Consider the following 19,100-nt stretch of genomic DNA (forward strand, 5'->3'; position numbering starts at 1 on the left):
TAAGAAACAAACTGTACAATTGGCATCGCCAGCACAATCCCTTCTCTTATTCTCTTTTGCCCTCCCACCCTCCCTCTCCATCCCACCACCACCACCTCCACCACCACCATGTTTTCTCTGTTCAAAACTTACTAAAGAGGACAAACATCATGTGGTGCTGGGAAAAGAAGACACTGTTGCAGGATGACTGAGTCTCTGTTATATTTTCTCCATTCTGTGTGTGTGAAGAGTTATGTTGAATTCCACCAGCGTGTGTGTGAGCGTCACTTTATTACTAGTTACATCTAATACACCTACCACACACACACATGCACCTCACAGACACCAACTATTCAAATTGTTCTTGAGCCGAGGTGCAGGCTTAAAGCAGACTATTTGTGTGTTTTAGTTCTGTGCATGAGCATGTGCGCGCATGTGACTGTGCATGTGCGTCGTATTGCCCAGATCACACAAAGACACTTCTTCTTATACGATTCCCAGCTGTGTGGACTTGGCGCGCTAGTCAGCCATTCGACAGCCAAGAATGTTTGGTGTGCAATTCTACTGGAAAGCCCCAGTTACCCACACACACTTACTTAAACACACACTCACAAACACATATGCACCGCATCTACTGAGACATCCTACTCCTCTGAGCAGACGCAGGGAAGGGCCTCACCCCAAAAGGAAGAACGGTTCAAATTCCACAGCTGATAGAAAAAACACTGAACAGCGAGGGAAAAGTGGAGGAACTGATGTCAACTTTTGTCACACCATCCCTACACCCACCACATTTTCACCATGCTTCTATTGTGGTTGATGAAGGGGGGGAGGGAGGGTGTTTCGACTGTTGTCAGAGAAACCAGTTTTCTTTCCATGCTTTGGCCAGTAACTGCAGCGAATCACTGTTTGGCTCTGTAGACACTAAGTGACTCCATTCTGCAGCTATTCCTTTAAGCTTGACTCATGTATCCAGACTTCTGCAGGTGGTGAGCACATCTAATTCTGTATTTAACCAAGCTAAGCAAACTAGCAGTTGCAGGGAACATCACCATATGGCAGAAGAAACTGGGATTTACAGTAGAGCACAGCTAAACAAGATGATCTGTGCAGTTCTTCCCCCTTTTTACCACAAAAAGAAAAGTGGGAAGAGTATAAGGTAGAACTTCCACTTGCCAAAAACAAAAACCCAAACTGCCCTTTTAGGTAGGTCACAAAGTTTCATCAGTGCTGTGCAAATCAGTGTTTTTGTGTGTGTGTGTGTGTGTGGGGGGGGGGGGGGTTCTATAGGAAGATCTACAAATAAAAAGATAAAGTAAAATTTCAATTACTTTTCAAGTGTTTGTTCAGTACACCCCCTCTAAGATAACTTATGTAACCTCCCAAAAAGCTTTCGGAGAAGTTCAAAACGGAGGCTATTCTAGTTCAGCCTGCGATATGTCGATAGCGCAATACACTGAACAGCCCAAACTAACTGAATCGTTATGCAACCCTTTGCTGTCTGTCCACATGTGGTCTTGCACTGTGAACTGCTCTGTAGCGAGCATACAGATTAAATGGCATGGCAATACACGTAGCATGTGCAACAATCCCTGTAATCTCCTACCTTTGAAACACATTCGCTTCTGCAATCAGTTCAGGGCTCTTTTATTTCCCCCCTTCGACGTCCACTTTAAGTTCACACCTCTCCGCTGCTCTACTCCATTCGCTTTATTCTGGGCAGCGCTCGTCTCTCGCTTCTCCCCATTAAACTGCAAGGCACAAACAATTGCGATCACTTAAGAGCATTCCTCGGGATGACAACATCTAATCATAACTCACATGCTTTAACACTTGCTCCTCCGGTTCAGCACTTGAAATTCCTCAAATCATCGCTTTCGTTTCGTGTAAAGATCTGCCAGAGCTGACAGAAGAAAAATACTCCCGACTGTTGTAGCCGAGAGACGCCAGGAGAAATGCAATTACACGGAGACTGCTGCATATTGCAAAACCTGCAGACATGCTCTTGTTTGCAGACCCCTGCTATTGTGCTCCGGGATCTGTCTGGGTAGTTGTGAGCCTGTGGTCCTGATGCGAGTTTTTCCACGTCCCTTTGTTGTTTCTGTCACACCTACAAGGAGGGAACACACGGAGGAGGGGAACCTTGCCCCTGCTTTCTTTTGTCTGACTGTTTTTACCCAGCAGAATCATGGCTGAACTACTCTATTTCTTTTTTTTTTCTTTTTTTAAATTTATTTTATTTTGTTTGTTTCTTAAAATATTACACTTTACGTCGCAGACGTACGAGCGTCTCTGGCATACATTTCATCCTCGTGGCATCAGCCCCGTTTCGATCTTTTCTGTCTTGATTTATATTTCTTCCATTTTTATTTATTTGTAATCCGCCTATAACTAAACAGCATATCCCTAAATAAAAGTGCATTTGCCCTTTGTTCTATCTCACCCGCACTTTTATCTTTTAGTCCCCCGTCTCACCGAATCCCTTGCCAGAAGTTTGGTCCTTGCTGGGGAGTAGACTGTCGCCGCTGTCTCTCTCTCTCTGTCTTCTCCTCCCCTTTCCTTCCCGCGTTGTCTTTCCCAGGCGGTGGCAGAACCCAGTTGTGCTTCACTCCAAACCATCCTGCATGGACAGCACGCCAGCGCTTATCAACGAGCACAGTGATGACTGCATCACTGCTTGTCACAAGCGCCACACCCATCCATTCATAAAGCAAAGCGAGTGCCAGCCTCCAGACCAGACTGCTCGCTGGGTGAGGAGGTAGTAAAACAACCACAGTGCTCCTTAAGGGGAAAATGGCTATAATATTCGTTTAGAAAGTCATGCCTTATATCTCTGTGTCTAAGGTGCTGAATTATGAATTTGTAGCCATTTAAATAAAATAGATCTCACCGTGTGAGTATGAAGTGATGAGTGTTTTACCATAGTAAACGTGATGGTTGGGGAAAAAACGTCAGCACTACGCAAGCATCGTGGTCTTCATAGTGACTATAGGATGTGTGAGTTTACGTCTTTTGCTTAGTACTGTTTATGTATTCTAGTATAATTAAAATTGTAACACCTAAATAAATAAATAAAACATCATTTTAAACACTAATAATCTGACACGTAAGATGCAGAGTCACAAACTTAACAAGTGTGTATCCGGGATCAAAATGAAGGTCAAGTTCAAAGTTGGGTGTTTTGTTTGATTCATGAACATAGAGCGAAGGGCACTAAAGAGTTCAAGGTTGCTTTCAACTTTACACCATATAACACAGTCTTTCAACATTTTAATGTATTTGTAACTCCTCATAGATTATCCTTGACAGCTTTATAAAATATTTTCTATAATGGGTGTTGCAGTTGGATTTATCCCACCCCCTCTTGCCACTTATTGAAATATTTTGTCAGAATGATAGATAGATAGATAGATAGATAGATAGATAGATAGATAGATAGATAGATAGATAGATAGATAGATAGATAGATAGATAGATAGATAGATAGATAGATAGATAGATAGTAACATAGCTGACTTCAGCATATGCACCTGAACAAGTCTGTGTGTGGAAGTCCATGTAGTTCATAATATGGCTGAAACTGTTTACACCTTTGTTTTTATTCTTTCCACTACTCACCCAAGTTCAAAACTATTTGGGGGGATGTTTTGGCGTAGCAAAACACTATTGTAAGGTCTTGTATAGTCACTCTTTGGAGAGGATGTTGGCTACAGAGCCATTGTTCCACAAATACAGGTTGAAGTTTTTTCTGAGTAGAAACAATTCATCACTAGTCAATCAGCTGCCATTAGTGCTCTCTGTCTTTGTTATTCAGACACTTCAGTTGCCCATTTAGCACTTGGTTCTGTCAGATAGACATTTTATTTTAAGAATTAATTTTACCATTAGGTTCAGTAGTTTGTTTGTTTTTTTACTAGTGTTTGGGATAGTGTTATCAGTATTATCACCACTGTATGGGGTATTTATGGGGGCAATAGTTAAAAAGTTAAGGACAAGTATTACGATACAAAACCAAACCTGTTGTTAAGGCAGCAGACTCATAATCTCAATGAACGCCCAAGCCTCAGTAAACATATGCACCAAATATCTCTTCATTCTTCTTGTATTGACAAATCTAACCATTAGCACAAGCAAAAATTAAAGACTGTATATATATGGTCTACATTTTTTTTTCCAACATTAGTCAACTCATTTATTTTTTTCACACCTAGTTGTATTTTTTTATTTTAGCAACAAGGTGAGCCAACAGTCTTCTAGGAACAATTCACCTTCTTTGAACAACCGTGAAGATGTAAGGCTAAATAAGCAAAGCAACACGTCATTTGGGTCAGTTTGTGTAACCTTCAGGATTTAAGATTCAGTATTTTCACTGCCACTGTGTTTAAACATAGTTGCGTGAAATGCTTAAAATTGGGAGCTTTTATTACAAACTGGATAAAAGGATAAAAGTCAAAAGGGTACACAGTTCCAGTGATAATAATATGAATAACTGCTAAAAGTTAAATAAAATGAAATAAAATGGTATCAGTCCTAGCTTACAACTTGTACTTGCACTTTCATCAAAACAAATCAAATCAAATTTGAAAATATTACAAGTGTTTATAAAAATACACCTTTGTGTGGAAGGTAATGTACAATATAACACAACAGGAAAAAATGATCACTTCAATTTATTCTTCACCATAAACTTGTTTTTTTGAATTGTCAGTGAAGTATTTGACCCCCACCTGTCATCAGCATTTCTGTAAATAGAGGTCTTTTCTCTGTATATTCTCTTTTTGGCAAAAGCATAAATGTCAGGAAATTGAGTGAGTGTGAGAGGCCCTTGTCTCTCACAGATTCCCTAAAACTCCTTCTCAGCCAGGCATCTGAGCTGCTATTGTCTTGTGAAGGGAAAGGAACTTGCCCAGGCTTGCTCCTACCTCAGCATGCATGCAAGTCCTAAGCAACCGTCCTCAAGCTATGGCCAGCAGATGCTCACATATGTGCAGGCGGGTGTTGTCACATCATGCTGTAGCCGCACTCTTAGTACACTTGGGAAGAACCACTACTGTGAATTATAACACAAACACAACACATGCACACACATACAACACACATCTGTGAACACACATGCTACAACTTCTCTGAACTATAATACGCATACACAAAGTCATTTATTTTCACTCTAGTCCCTGTACCTGACCATTTTCAAAGAAATGTTTGACCTATGAACCATTCAAGCATAAAAAGACATCTAACCCAAGGGATGAATCAGTGTTGTGTCTACTCATAACAGACCGCTTAGCAGGGAATCTATTTTAAATTGTATCTTTAGCTCTTGTTACTAGCAGCCCTTCACAAAAACGCAGACTTTGTACCCATTTCAATAGTTTGCCAATGTTAAACAGTTATCAAGGCATAAAAGAATCATTTTACCAACAAGGTGATTCCCAAAGAGCTATTAGCCAAAAACTAGACATTCTGGCTTGGCGGGAAATTTGCAGAAACTAGACTGGTGAAGAACAAAGGAAAGAGTGACAGGCTTGAGCGACTACAGCAAATAAACAATGTTGGAAAGTCATATCCTTAAGAAACAGGGAAAAAAATCCAGCAAAGACCTGACACACTTCAGTTGATCCATCTAGTGTTCACTGAAACCTCACCAGAAATAGTGTCAGTAGAAGGGCTTTGCTACCAAGAAGCCATTCTTAAGAAAGGGGAAAGGGGGAATAGGCCCAATTACACAAGAACTGGACTGAAAATCAGTGGCAACAGGTTTTATGGAGAGATGAATTCAAATTTGAAATATCTGGTTTAAAATCATTGTTAATATGTACAGAGGGGGTCAGGTGAGAGGTACAACGAGATAATGTTATTCACCTCATCTGTCAGTGGTCATAATGTTATGCCTGATTGGTGTACATTCTTAAGCAGTAAGGGTGTATTTTGTTTTTGGCTTACTTTTTATTAAATAAATAAAAACAGTCTAATTTGTCATGTGCAGTTGTGTTTACCCACCTTTAAAACCTGGTAAACTCCAGATAGTTTTTTGTTAATGTCCTGATACAAAAACCCTTACAATTGAAAGAGGGTAAACTTTCTTTTTCTACTAGACTGCAGATGGAAATAAAGATGGCTATAGATACAAATACATGCCACACTGAAGGTCATGAGACTATAAGTGTATTGAATCTGTCAACTTCTCTGCTTTAATTGGGCAAAACGTCTCTTCTCTTCCTAATGGTGTAGACGGGTCTACCAAACCTTTATCTCAAAGTGTCTTGTACAGCACTTTTGAATTGCCAGAGGCCTCTGCAATAGCACTATTTATGCAGCTGCATGGGCACAATAGGGGCATAATAGGGGATCCACATGGTTCATCTCTCACTCTGTCCCTTTCCTAAAGGGGGGAAACTGCTGACCCCAAAGGTCTGAAAGTCCTATGTCAGCTATATACAACAAACAAAAACATTTTGCCTATGTGTTGCACCTCCAATACATAAAAATATGCCTTAACAATACGATACACAACTAGCTACACACTCACAAAAAAGTCCTGCACAGATCATTTGCACTCAGCAGCTCTGTCCCTTCACTGTAGTATGTCAGGAACCACAATGGCCTTTGACACCAGACATCACACCGAAAGCTAACTTTAGGCTGACGGACCACAATGGGCTTCTCGTTGCCACAGAGCCTCTGCTTTTTTTCTGCTTGATCTCGCACAAAGCGGTGTTAGAGAAATACCAATTGAGCCTGAACAATTGCTCACAAAAGGGGCACTGACTTGGTGTTTCAAGCACTCTTGCTAAAGATATCACATTCTAGACCACGTGTTGTGATGGCAAATTACAACTGTTTGACTATGTGCTGCAGTTATTGTTTTCTACTCGTAAAATATTTAAATCTAGGGGATTTCAGAAGAGACTTACTGCTTAAATTCTAGATGATTATAGGATTATTTTTTAATATCTTCTCAGTAGAACACTTCTCAAATGTTTTACATGGACAGCAGCGGTCTGCTTTAACATCAGTGGAGGGGACGCAGAGTTGCAGAGCAAGTTTGGAGCATATTTTCAATATTTACATTTACAAAAATATATATAATTAAACTTTTCAGCCACATGAAGTTTGGACATCTGTAGCAACTGACTCTGCAGAAAGTTGGCGAACTCTGCACTATGCACCTCAGCATCCAGTGACCTTGCTTTTGATTTTATGTGGCCTACCCTTTCATGGCTGAGTTACTTTTGTTCCCAATCGGTTCCACTTTGTTATAATACCACTAACCGTTGACTGTGGAATATTTGGCAGTGAGGGAAATTCACAACTGGACTTGTTGCGCATTTTTCAGGGATGAGGGTTTGTTTGTTTTTTTTCACCAAGTTGTTATATGGTGGGTAATCACAGTGTGTTTGTATATTACCAGTATGTGAACAGTCAGTTTAAGAGAAAATAAAGGTGACTTTGAAAACTGAATAAGTGTACCTCAAACAAATGCTCATTACCCCATCGAGTTTGTAAATATTTTGCTTTTCCTCTTTTTGATTTTGTGTTTTTGGACATGCGCATATGCATGCTGTACCTGTGTCATCTGTTTAGAAACCTCAAAAAAAGGGGTCAGGGGTCAATTTGTTGGTGAGGACAAAGATCAAAGAGGCAATGACAGAACTCCTGCTATGTGTTCTTCCCACGTTCTCTCCAAGCACCTCCATCAAGGATGAAGGGTAGCATTCGGTCTGGGTCCGTACTCATCCAGGTTTGGACACCTGGCCTCTTTGGCCAGAACTCCAGGCTGCCCGTGTCCCTTCAGAGCATCACTTGGGTCCTATGAATAGATACAGGCGTATGCTCGCTGCTGTCAGCTGGGCATTGGCACGTGTGGCTCATGCAACGCAATGCTCCAGACTGGCGTCACTGCACCGACAGCACATTCAGGTCACCATGGAAACAGGGATGAGCACAGCTACCTCTGCCCTAATATTCATTGGCTGCATTTTACAGACAAACCGCAATTTCTTATTCTTTATCTTTATCTTCCTGTCTTTGTTTTCTCACCTCTTTCTTAAAAAAATAATAACTATATCCCTCTCCATCTATTTTTTTACTTATGACGCTCAACGGGGAACTGGAGGTTTGAGATTCTACCAGAGGGCGTTATAGTAACCAAGTTTTAAAACCTGGGTGATTTTTATCCTTATGGCTCTAAATTAATAGTATGACTACAGGAAAGTATGGTGTCATGGCAGTCCTCTCTCTTGTTTCCTCTTTAGCATGCGCTGTGAAGGTGACCACCTTAATGAAAGGGTGTGTGGGTCACTGCATTTTTCACTGAGGGACAACTGTTTTCTCAGGAGAAATGAGCAGATTGCAGTGTTTGTACTTCCGCTTCATTTGCCACTTTGTGTTTAATCACATATCATTTACTGCGTACTGGCCAGAAGGAAAAAGGCCGGCTTGGTAGTAGGGACAGGTACTGGGTTATCACTGAAGACAGGAGTTACTGGGAAGTTGTATCCTCTGCTGTAAGTGCTCTTTTTCAGTCTGCAGAGAATATCTATGAAACTAGTTGCAGCTTTCAGACTTTTTGAAAGCTGCCACTGGGTCAATTCATATATAAACAATGACAGCTGTTTTTTTAATGATATTTCTTCTTCTTTTTCTTAGCCATTGCTGCAGGTAAAGCAGAGCACAAGAACTCAGCATTTCTCTCTAAACCAAAGATTCGTCTGTTTCTCAGACTCGCTCTCCCCCACATACTGTGAGCAGATTGATATATGATATTGTGGGACTTACTTAAGTGAGTAGTCTTTTACATTAGAGTCACAGAGGCTCAAGTTTCTAGTGAGTTAACCAAAAGCAAGGCTGATATTACGCTGACATAAAACCAGACAGTTAGAATTTAAATCAACCTGACACAAGCTGTTTAAGGTTTTGAAGATGTGGATATGCACTATATTGTATCTAGTAAGATTTTAATGTGTATGCAGCTGTTGCTCCGCAGCATTTATATTGACATACAGAACAGGAAGGGAATGTTTGATAAATATGGTCAGTACGTCATATAGCCAACACACCCAAGACAAAAAGAAAGAAAATGGTCTAGATAGTCCAACAGTATGCAACAGTAAAGATGACCCCAATGGCAGCAAATTGCTGGAAATTTTACTATAACCCTGATGTAGAAAGTAGCTTACCATGGGGAAGAAGCTAATACAGTGTCTAAAGAATTTTTTAAAGTTGCAATATTGGTTTCGCTAAATGTTCTCACCCTAGATAGACTGAGCTTTGTTTAACTTGTCAGGAAAGAACTGCCCAAATATATTTGACACTTGCATAGACAGAAAATTCACACAAGAGCGGAACAGAAGATCCTTGACCGGTTTGGGCTGTGAAACAGGAGAGCCTACGAGACTACACTATGCGAGGTAGCATTGGCACTACACAAGAGCAACATCTGAATTTTACTATTTAAATCTTTTTAGTTTACACATGAATTAATTACACATTATACATGGTTATAAAGTCTAACAACTGCTGAGAGGAAGGGCCTGCTATAATGCTCCTTTTTGAACCCTTTGGTGAACTGATTTGATTTAGTTTAACGTTAGGTTTTCAGTTAGCATACTACATAACCAATGGATGGTGCATTTTCACTTTTGGGCCTTAGTTTCCAAGTATGCACACACCACCCAACAGTTTCGTGTCAGTACCACTTCATATAACATGAAGTGGTACTGACCTCATATTGACAGTTTAGTCCGTCACCATCCCTCTCCCACTAGGAGCTCAGTCTGAGTGGAGTTTTTTCTCTCCTCCTCTTACCTCATGTTATGTATTTTCGTTGTTTTTTTTTTCCTATCAGCCTACCTTACTGACATGTCTCCCCAATGTGATGTTTGTGTAAAGTTGGTCAGAAGGTTCCTTTGTAAGTGCGCATGCGCCATTAGCGTGCTGCCTGCTGTAACCCTAATTTCCTTCGGGATTAATAAAGTATTCTGATTCTGATTTTCATTTCCTTATGTATATGTAACCCTTACTTCCTTCACCCTAAACCTAACCTAAACCCAACAACAAAAAAATGTGACTGTGTAACCAAATTTGTGTCCCTGCAACACGAGCAATGCAAATAAAATGTACACATGGCTATTATAGATCCAGAGAGATAATGAACAAACGTATGATGACAGCTGATGGAAATGTTGATGTGTTTTGAATTTAGTTTGTGCCCTGAAGATGTCCATTTATCTCTCTCATATTAACCCTATTAGCAGTCTCACTGACAGAGCACAACGATAAGGGTTGCCAGGATATCGCTGTTATTATTGCTGCGACTCTATTTTGAGACTCAATAACTCTCTCACCCACACGCTGGTAATGAGAGGAGGGTGAGAGGTGTTTAGGGATTACAAATGACCAAATTTTAATCTATTTCATAAAGCAAAGGTCTAAAACACACCAGCTTTGAAGGTGTGGCATATCGCAGTACCATCGTAGTTTAGTCTCACAGTCAAATGAGTTATCTTTATGATAAAATCTGTTTTGAACTGTGTGGTTTAAAAGAGGTAAGAAAACGAAAAAAATATTCAGCTGTCACCAGCTGTCGCTATTCTTAGAACAAACTATTTGCCATAATGAAACCTTGTATTAAGCACATTTAAAGTATGCTCAAAGGTCGCGTGCCGAATTTGAGACAAGACTGATTTTATTTGAAACACTGTTTGGAAAATAAAGTCATCATCATTTGAAAGGTGCCATCTGCACATATGGACACATACACATAAACACACGCGCACTCACACACCAGCGTCAGCACATCAGCGTCAGACAAGCCAAACAATGCCCACTGCTAGGCAACCATGCCATCCCAGTGCAGATGGCAGGGTCTGATCATGTTTATTTTACTTTAATCTAATGCTTTTAAGTCCCATTGCCTACCCATGCAATCAAACTGACGTTACTGGGGATATGCAAGTGGTGTGTTTGTGTGTGCGTGTTTGAAAGAGAAAGTGTCTGTGTGTTGAGGTCAGGACCGTCCTACTAATAGTGATTATATAATGGACTATACTTAAATGGTCAGCGTCTGCATGACTATGTGTTCAATTTCTATTTTTCAATAAGCTAAATAGTGAAATGAGGGAAGATCATTCAGGCAAGTTTGCAAGTTGTGGAAAGGCAGGGCCAGTACCGAGTTGCATCATAGAAAAGAATTAAAAGTTTATTTTAGTGTTTAATGATTAACTAAACAGTTAGAATGCGACACAGTCACTTGTGGGTGGCAAAAGAGTAGTAATTATCTTTACCACATAACTGAAAGATGTATAAGAAGTTTCTTTAAAATGTTAAAATGTTCTATGACTCTTAATTTAAATTATGAAAGATAAGAACATAAGTAAATAATTTCACTTGGATTTTATCATATATGTGTTTAAGTTCAAAGAAACTGGATCAAAGAATATTATTAACATACCAAAACCTTTTGGAAGCCTACAATCAAAAATAATGACAAAAAAAAAAAATGACAAAGTTTAATGTACCCGTGTCTTTATTTTACGCATGAAACCTCAACTTCTCGTGATTTTTAGAGAACATTTGGGATATAGTGAGTCAGTTTTTACTGGATGTTTAGTCATTTTCCCCAAATTAGAGGCCCACACAGACAGGAAAGGTGGCTTGCCTTGGTTTGGACATGTGTGGGTGTAGCTTTCAGTCTCAGTCTTGTGATGCACGGAAGCTGTGGCTACAGAGGTGAATGGGTTATCCCGGCTTAACTATAATCTAGTTTGTTGCAATAGAACAGATCTATCCTACTGCAATTTATATCCACCCATTTGTGTCAGTGGTATATTTTTGTTTGAAGGCTGGATGGAGTCTCCAGTCCGTCTGCATTCCAATGATCATAATCATCTACTACAGTTTACACACCCTACTTTCTACTACCTTTCTACTACTCAGCCTGTTTCACCTGTTTTGAAGCACTTGAATTTTTTTCTGCAAACTGTTTAGGCAAATAATTTGAACACATCAAGCACGTAAAGTCCATTTGAAATAAATTACTTAATATATACAACTATAATTGCTCCAAATATGAAAAGATGACTGCAATAAAGCTTATTTCAGCAATTTACAGTTCAGAGTGTAAGTATTTTTTTTTATCACTTTGCAGTTCTGGAGTGGATTGACTGTTTTAGATGATGCTTAATACATTTATCAGTACATACACCTGCATGAATTATGTTTGTGAGTCTGAGTGTGGAGATGAATGGCTCATAGTCATAAAAGCTACAGAGTATTTACACCTGAATAGCATCTGCACTTTACGGCTCATTTTGACCAGAGTGGTGTGTTTAGTGACTGCACACAGTTTGTTTAAGCAAAAAGAAAAAACTGATGTAGCAGCTAGCAACGTCTTGTACTGTTGCCTTGCATGGAAAAAGAAAGACGGAAACAAGACTTTAAATTAATATTAATATTGTCCCATAACTGCTGGTAATAAGGAGCTGTTTGCTAACAGCTTTCCATATCAATTTGAAAGGTGATGATGTGTGCTCCCCCCAACTGTCTTCAATCCATTTTTGAATGTTTAAATGGAAAAATATCTCATACAGAATAAACAAGCATCATTTGGAATATTGCTATCGTTCAGTGTCTGCTTTTGGTGCTTTTTCGCAGAGAGTACTTTGACACCTAGCTATAAGTTGGGATATAAACTACATGATCAGTTTAACAATGGGTTGTTCTTATTAGAGCCATATAGGTCCACCATACCACAATCACTATCCCAAAACACCAGTTTGGATGAATTCTTTTGTGGATTTAGGCTTGTCTCAATGTCACTGCCCACACTGGCTGAATGTTAAGATCAAGACTTTATAGGGGTCATCTGGTATGTGTCTCCTTGGTCTTCTTCTAGCTGAACATAGGTCTTTATAACTATGGCTTTGAAAACTGATTCAATTCCCTGGATAAGAACCTAACCATCCTGAAGACATCTATGGAGATACAACTTAAAAACTGTGCAAAAACTAGCATTTGTTAATCAGTTACATATATATTTTGAACTAGTTCTGCTGGTCTTTGCTTGTCTGCCTTAAGGCCACAATCTATCTGCACGTCCATCAGTCAGCAATGGCAGTTCTTTTCAGCTCCGTCAGTTTGTGGTGTGCCCCTCCTTCATATTTCAGTGTGTTTAAAATGGAAGATCTATTTATGCAGCCTGTCTTTAGGAGCTGGTTTTCTGATTGCTTCGTCAGAGAGCTGGTCTGTCTGTGGCAGCAAGCTGGAGGCGCTTTAGGCTCTTCATCCCCCCTGGTGAGCCTCTATCCCAGCAGGCTTAGGGACACAGTCCTAGGCAGCTGCCACAAGGTTGGATTGGTAAGGAATAAATAGCTTTTCTCCACAACAATAATGAAGAAGAAAAAGCAAACAGATTCAAAGATACTGATGTTGTTATACATGGTGTGGTATTTACCACACCTGCTAATTCATAATGCCTCAACCGGCCTTGATGAATGAACTTGTATTGCAGCATGGTTTTTATACCATCCGGGCTCGGTCGAAACCCATCAGCAGTTTGGGCAGAGCACCAAACGAACTTGTTTTGTTGGTTATTTGCTTTTTCAGTTGTAGAAATAGAAACTCAAACGTGCCTTAAATGCTGAGATAACTAGACAAAAGGCCGGTACTGTGATTGTTCCACGATTACTTTTCAGAGGGGAAAAGTCATACTCGTGTTGTCATCAGCGTTTCCTCTGTGACTTTATTGAAGTGACACATCAGGGCCTTTCATTGAGGGTCTGGTTAAATCTATTTTTGTCTTGTCACTCTCATTAATAAAAGATTTCAGACAGTCTACCAGGGAATATGAGGAGAACATTGCTTCAATAGTGTTATTACGTGGCACACATGCACTAACATACATCCACATTTATATCATAGAATAGTTCATGCTTAGGTCTTATCTCCCCGACATTGTGTGCTCAGCTGTGTGTTACACCTAAAAGCCAACTATTGACAAGTATTGTGGCAGTACACAGCATGAGTGGCCCTGCGGCTGTGTACAGGGCTGGAGAACCGAGCAGCACTATTGGCTCAGTTAACAAGGAATATATCACTGCAGCTGTTTGTCTTCACGTGTTTCACGTCTTATTCTCATTTTCTACCTACAGGCCTTCAGTTCTTTTTGTTTTCTGTTAATTCGTTGCTTCTTTCATGTGTCACTTTTGACCAACCTTGGCATCTCTCTGTGTGTACTGTTCCAGTTAGTTATGTAATCTCAGTATCTATGTCATTTGGGACCTCATATTGACAGTTTAGTCCGTCACCATCCCTCTCCTGCCAGTTTAGTTATCCACTTCACTCCAGGCAGCTGGGGAGCATGACACAATATTACACAGCCAAAGTTATTGATCCCATAAAGACTGCGTGTTTATGACACTGTCGCACACGTATATGATTCACATTTTGATGCAACCAGATCACTGACATGGCTGTAAGTTGGCACCAACCAAATTTAAGTTACATAAGTTGCCGTGTGTGAGTTCAAAACAGTCCTGTCAGCTGATGTTACGTGACCGGTGTTGACTGCAAACCAGAAAAGACTAGAACCCTGGGATTTAATACATGCTTAGCTCTAGCCTGACAAATAGCACACGATTCCTCGCTGACCTGATTCTTCTTATCTTGTCATGATAAGGTGGAATTATGATACCTGTTTGCCCGACATGAACTTAATAAAAAAACAAAAAACAAAGAGGCTCATATGACCTGTCATAAAATGAGTAGTATAGGACAAGACAATGGCAAGTTTAGTTTTCAGTTAAGGTCATTTCAATAAAAAAGAAAATCCTAGAAAACGTTATCTCTGTTGTACTTTGTAATGATTCTCTTGCATTATTTGCAAAGCAAATCTACAGCATTGGGTAAAATAAAGAAGCAGATTTTATGTGTTTTCATTAAAGTTCGTGCAAACAGTAAACTACACTGAGACGTTCTTTTATCCAATATAAACGTGTGTTAACTCCTCTAACAAGGACAACTGGTTTTAACCAGGTAACTTGCAGCTTTCCAGGTTCCATGAACTTTGCCCTGGTGCTTTTTTCACAATATTGCCAACTGACAAACAAACAGCTAGACTGAAAACTACCACAGCTTCAGCTTCAGGTCCCGCACTGGTGGAGGAAAAATAATAATAATAATTAAAAAGGCAATAAATGCGTTGCATATGTCATCTAAACTGATAGCAAAATAGACTGTAAAAAAAACTTTGACCAACTAAAATTCTGAAATCTGACAGATGTTAGACTAGACATGAGAAATCTGACAGATGTTAGACTAGACATGAGAAATCTGACAGATGTTAGACTAGACATGGGATAGGAATGAACCCATCTCAGCAATTAGCCACTTTAATAAAAAGGTTGACCTCCATCTGTAATATGTGCGTGTATACTTAGCAATATAAAATGCCCGTGTCCAGCAGTCTGCACACAGTATCCAACCATAATTTGGCCTTTTTGGAAGAGTCTGACTGTCAATAACCCAGAAGAAACTAAGATAAAATAACCCAACTCCATACTGCTCTCTAGTTAACTACATGTCCTGCAGCCTCTTGCTAAAAATATTAGCCCACAACCCCATCTCCTGTTGCATTTTGGAATTACAAAATAAAAAGTCAAGCACGGCTTTCCTTATAAAGTGTTTACTGGTGTAGTTATTTTACACATTATGCCTGAAAAGAATAATGTTTTAAAGATACAGTCACATAAATTTCTTCTTCAAACACATTCACAATAGTTTCCTGTACAACTATTTTAAAACCATTGTACCAAATCTTTCTAAAAGTTCTAAAGATTTGTTAAATACTTAAAATATGAATTGTATTACTAATGATTTAAACGAAACACTGAATTGAAAAACAAAAACCCAAAGCTAATTATAAAACACTGGGAGAGGCGTTTACCACTGTTACGAATCCCTTTTTCTTTCCACAGTATTCAAGCAAATTATTTTCCTTCTCTTGCACAACAGGGGAACTCTTCAACAATTCAGCACTTACTTTACTGCATTGTATGTAATTAACTATTCATTATTTATTTATATTATGCTGAGAAAATAGGAAATAGGTTAAATGATGCACTGAAACATCTACAAATATAAGTACAAATACAGTATGTAAGACAAACACAAAGTCTGTACAGTTCTAAAGAGCTTGAAAGTCAATATTTGGACGCATGTCTTTGGATTGTGGAAGGAAGCCACAGCACCTGCAGAGAACCCAAACTGACACAGAGAGCAAACTCCATACAAAAAGGCCCGAGGCAGATGGCGGAAATTCAACCTTGCTGTGAGGCAACAGTGCTAACCACCACTCCACCATGCTACAGGGCTAAAAATACTATTTAAAACAGCTTGTTTGCTAAGTTCTCTGTTGACACAACACCAGTTAAGGGCTTTTTCATGCTTGAATGATTTACAGGTCAGTGTTAAGCAGCTTAACAAAAAAAACCATTCCCCTGGAAATTGTCAGCAACAAGGATCGCACTGAAAATAAGTGAAAAAGTAGCCCAAAGAAAAAAATGTAAAGAGCAATGCTGTGTGCACTACAGCACTCTGACACTATTACAGATGCTGATTTTTGAACTCTGTGCTGATAACAGACAGGATGGTTCTTTTCCTCCTTAGCTGGGCAGATGCAGTGGTTTGACTCAAAATAAGCTTTACGTTTCACCTCAGTTAATCTTAAATTAGTTGAAACTCAGAGAAGGTCCCGGGTATGGAATTTATTTTAAATATGACTTTCGTCTTTACACAGCTTTTGCAATCGTTTATTTGCCCTGTTACAACATTTCTGAAATGTTCTGCTTACACCAGATTTAAAATCAGCATATATGCTTCTAAAAAATATATATAATTTTTTAAAGTTTCAACAGTTGACATTGTGTCTTTGTGCTATTTTTCAAATAACTACTACTTACTGAAATGATTTTAAAAAATACATTTTACACAGTTTACCAGCTTTTTGTGGATACAGGCCTGCAGATGTACAAACAAATACCAAAATACCTCCAAAAAACTGTTCCATATACCAAACAAACCAATGAATACACTTAGCCATAATGACGTTAGAGTCCTATGACTGGATGTAGCGGATAATCTCACTCAGATCATAGCCTGTCACTGCAAAGGCATAGCCATCGCCATCACAGAACCTGGCGCCACAGATTTGTGTATCTGTCACACACTCGTTATGCAAATGCGCAACCTAAGAGGAAATGAGAAAAACACACAGTCAGGTTCTGTTTGAGAGTAAGACATAAGTCATCTTGTGTCAGTCATCCAGGTGTGTAGGATGACTGGGGGAGACTGCAATGAACTGTCCCTCTTTTTTAAATGTATTCAGGAAATATGCTTTGTAGTCTGTCTTGGGACCACTTACCTCCACACTGTTGGTCTCTGGGGTGATAGTCATGTGCCATACTCTGACAAGAGAGTCCTCAGCAGCAGATAAAAGCTAGCGTAGAGAAGGAGATGGTCATCTTTCAGGTGATTTGAGGTAAACTATTAATATTACTACTAAAAATATGTTTAAATGTAAATATACTTCAAATTTTCACTAATTATTGTCAAACTGACAAAGATGAATCTGTTACTTTCAGCTGTGAAAAAGCTAAATAAAAAAGGCATTATTATACATCTTTTTGATACAACTCACCAATCCAGAAAAAGGAGCAATGTCTACTGAGTATATCCAGCGAGCATGAGCGTTGATCTCAGCATGCAAAATTCCCGTAACTGCCTCGTAGAGTCGAATCTGGCCTGTGCCGTAACCTGCCACCGCTGTGCCCTTCCACAACTTGACAGATGAGCAGCTCATACTGAAAACATTGAGGACCAATGCCATCAGGGAACCAACAGAAACTATATTTTATATTAGATTAGAGAATGTCAGGAAATAAAACACATAAATAAGTCAGTGTAAAAAATACCTTCGGTCAGAACAGACAGCATTTTTCAAGTCCTGAATCAAGTCTTTGCTGGATTTCCCCCCCCCTATTTCTTAATGATATGACTTTAATATAGCATTAATCTGTTGTAAAATTGATTTTTGTGCCACTTCTTATTTTCTCTTCCACTTGTTCTGTATCCTCAAAGTTTTTAAGGATCCACTGCACACCATGCCAAGATATCCTAGGTTTTCTGGCAACAGCTCTTTGAGAAGCATCTTATTGAAAAATATTTTATTTCTGTCAAACTGTGCTATCTTAAGCATTTTTCATTAAATCAATTAAGAAATGAGAACACACTACATATTTTTTGCAACAGGCTCCTAGTAACAGAGGCTAAAGATACCATTTAAAAATTTCTTCTAAGCTCAGTTGTCTATTATTAAACACAACAATGGTTAGGTAGAATGTCATGCTTGAATAATTAATGGGTCAGTGTTCAGTGGCTTAGCAAACAAAAAACATCCTTCTGAAAATGGTCGGGTACAAGGACTGAACTGAAAATGACTGAAAAAGCAACTAGTGTCCAAACAAAAACTTTTTAAATAACTTCAGAAAACCCAGAGAACTACTGTTCAAGACCAATGGGTCCTTAAAAGCAATATGACGAAAGGTGTGGCTCAAGACAACACTGTAGAAAAAAGCTTCAGTGAACTTACTCAAAACCAGGGATTTTGTTGAGCAGCTGAAACTCCTCCCCAGACTTCCACACACATAGATTTCCCCCATCATCTGCAGTGACAAGATTAGCTATGCACTCCTAAAGGAACAGAGAAAAGGATATTGTAATTCATAGAACGATCATAGTTGTTATAATTATTACATAAGGTATTTATTCATTTAATCTATGACTCATGCAAGAGGCGTACACTGTCATGTACAAACAAAGACTGTGACAGATTGCAAAACACACATATGTGCCTTACCTGGCTGCCAGAGCACTCTGAGGCCATGTCAGTGATGGATTCTTTGTGCTCCTCCAGGACTTCAGACAAGGTAATATTACTTCCTTTACTGGGCACATCAAATACTAAAATTGCACCAGATGAAACTCCTATAGAATGAGAAAGAGACAAGTAGACTGTAGACCTGTGCTCTTTTGACTACACAAAAACTGAAAAGACAAAAATTCCA

At 39.2% G+C, this 19,100-nt stretch overlaps 2 protein-coding genes across 6 annotated transcripts in view; both read right to left on the reverse strand.

The window, feature by feature from the left end:
- rhobtb4 (Rho related BTB domain containing 4) overlaps window positions 1–2,638 on the reverse strand; it is a 39,665-nt gene extending 37,027 nt beyond the window's left edge. Inside the window, exons 1-2 of one of the 4 annotated variants that reach the window (XM_082553480.1) lie at window positions 2,455–2,546; window positions 1,586–1,730 (exon numbers count right to left, since the gene is read on the reverse strand). The gene's annotated coding sequence lies outside the window, so the exon portion shown is untranslated. Of the gene's footprint in view, window positions 1–1,585; window positions 1,731–1,800; window positions 2,095–2,422 lie in introns of those variants that run through there. The other 3 variants (XM_082553481.1, XM_082553479.1, XM_082553477.1) reach the window with 3 other exon arrangements.
- Window positions 2,639–15,645: 13,007 nt separating this feature from the next.
- wdr54 (WD repeat domain 54) overlaps window positions 15,646–19,100 on the reverse strand; it is a 7,718-nt gene continuing 4,263 nt past the window's right edge. For both annotated transcript variants that reach the window (XM_082553483.1, XM_082553482.1), the window contains exons 6-10: window positions 18,893–19,020; window positions 18,626–18,726; window positions 17,675–17,837; window positions 17,399–17,473; window positions 15,646–17,224 (exon numbers count right to left, since the gene is read on the reverse strand). In XM_082553483.1, coding sequence (XP_082409609.1) covers window positions 17,093–17,224; window positions 17,399–17,473; window positions 17,675–17,837; window positions 18,626–18,726; window positions 18,893–19,020 — 599 coding nt within the window. In that variant the 3' untranslated portion in view covers window positions 15,646–17,092. The remainder of the gene's footprint in view (window positions 17,225–17,398; window positions 17,474–17,674; window positions 17,838–18,625; window positions 18,727–18,892; window positions 19,021–19,100) is intronic.

This window comes from Aulonocara stuartgranti, assembly GCF_965226115.1.
Source record: "Aulonocara stuartgranti genome assembly, chromosome: 12".
Lineage (NCBI taxonomy): Eukaryota > Metazoa > Chordata > Actinopteri > Cichliformes > Cichlidae > Aulonocara > Aulonocara stuartgranti.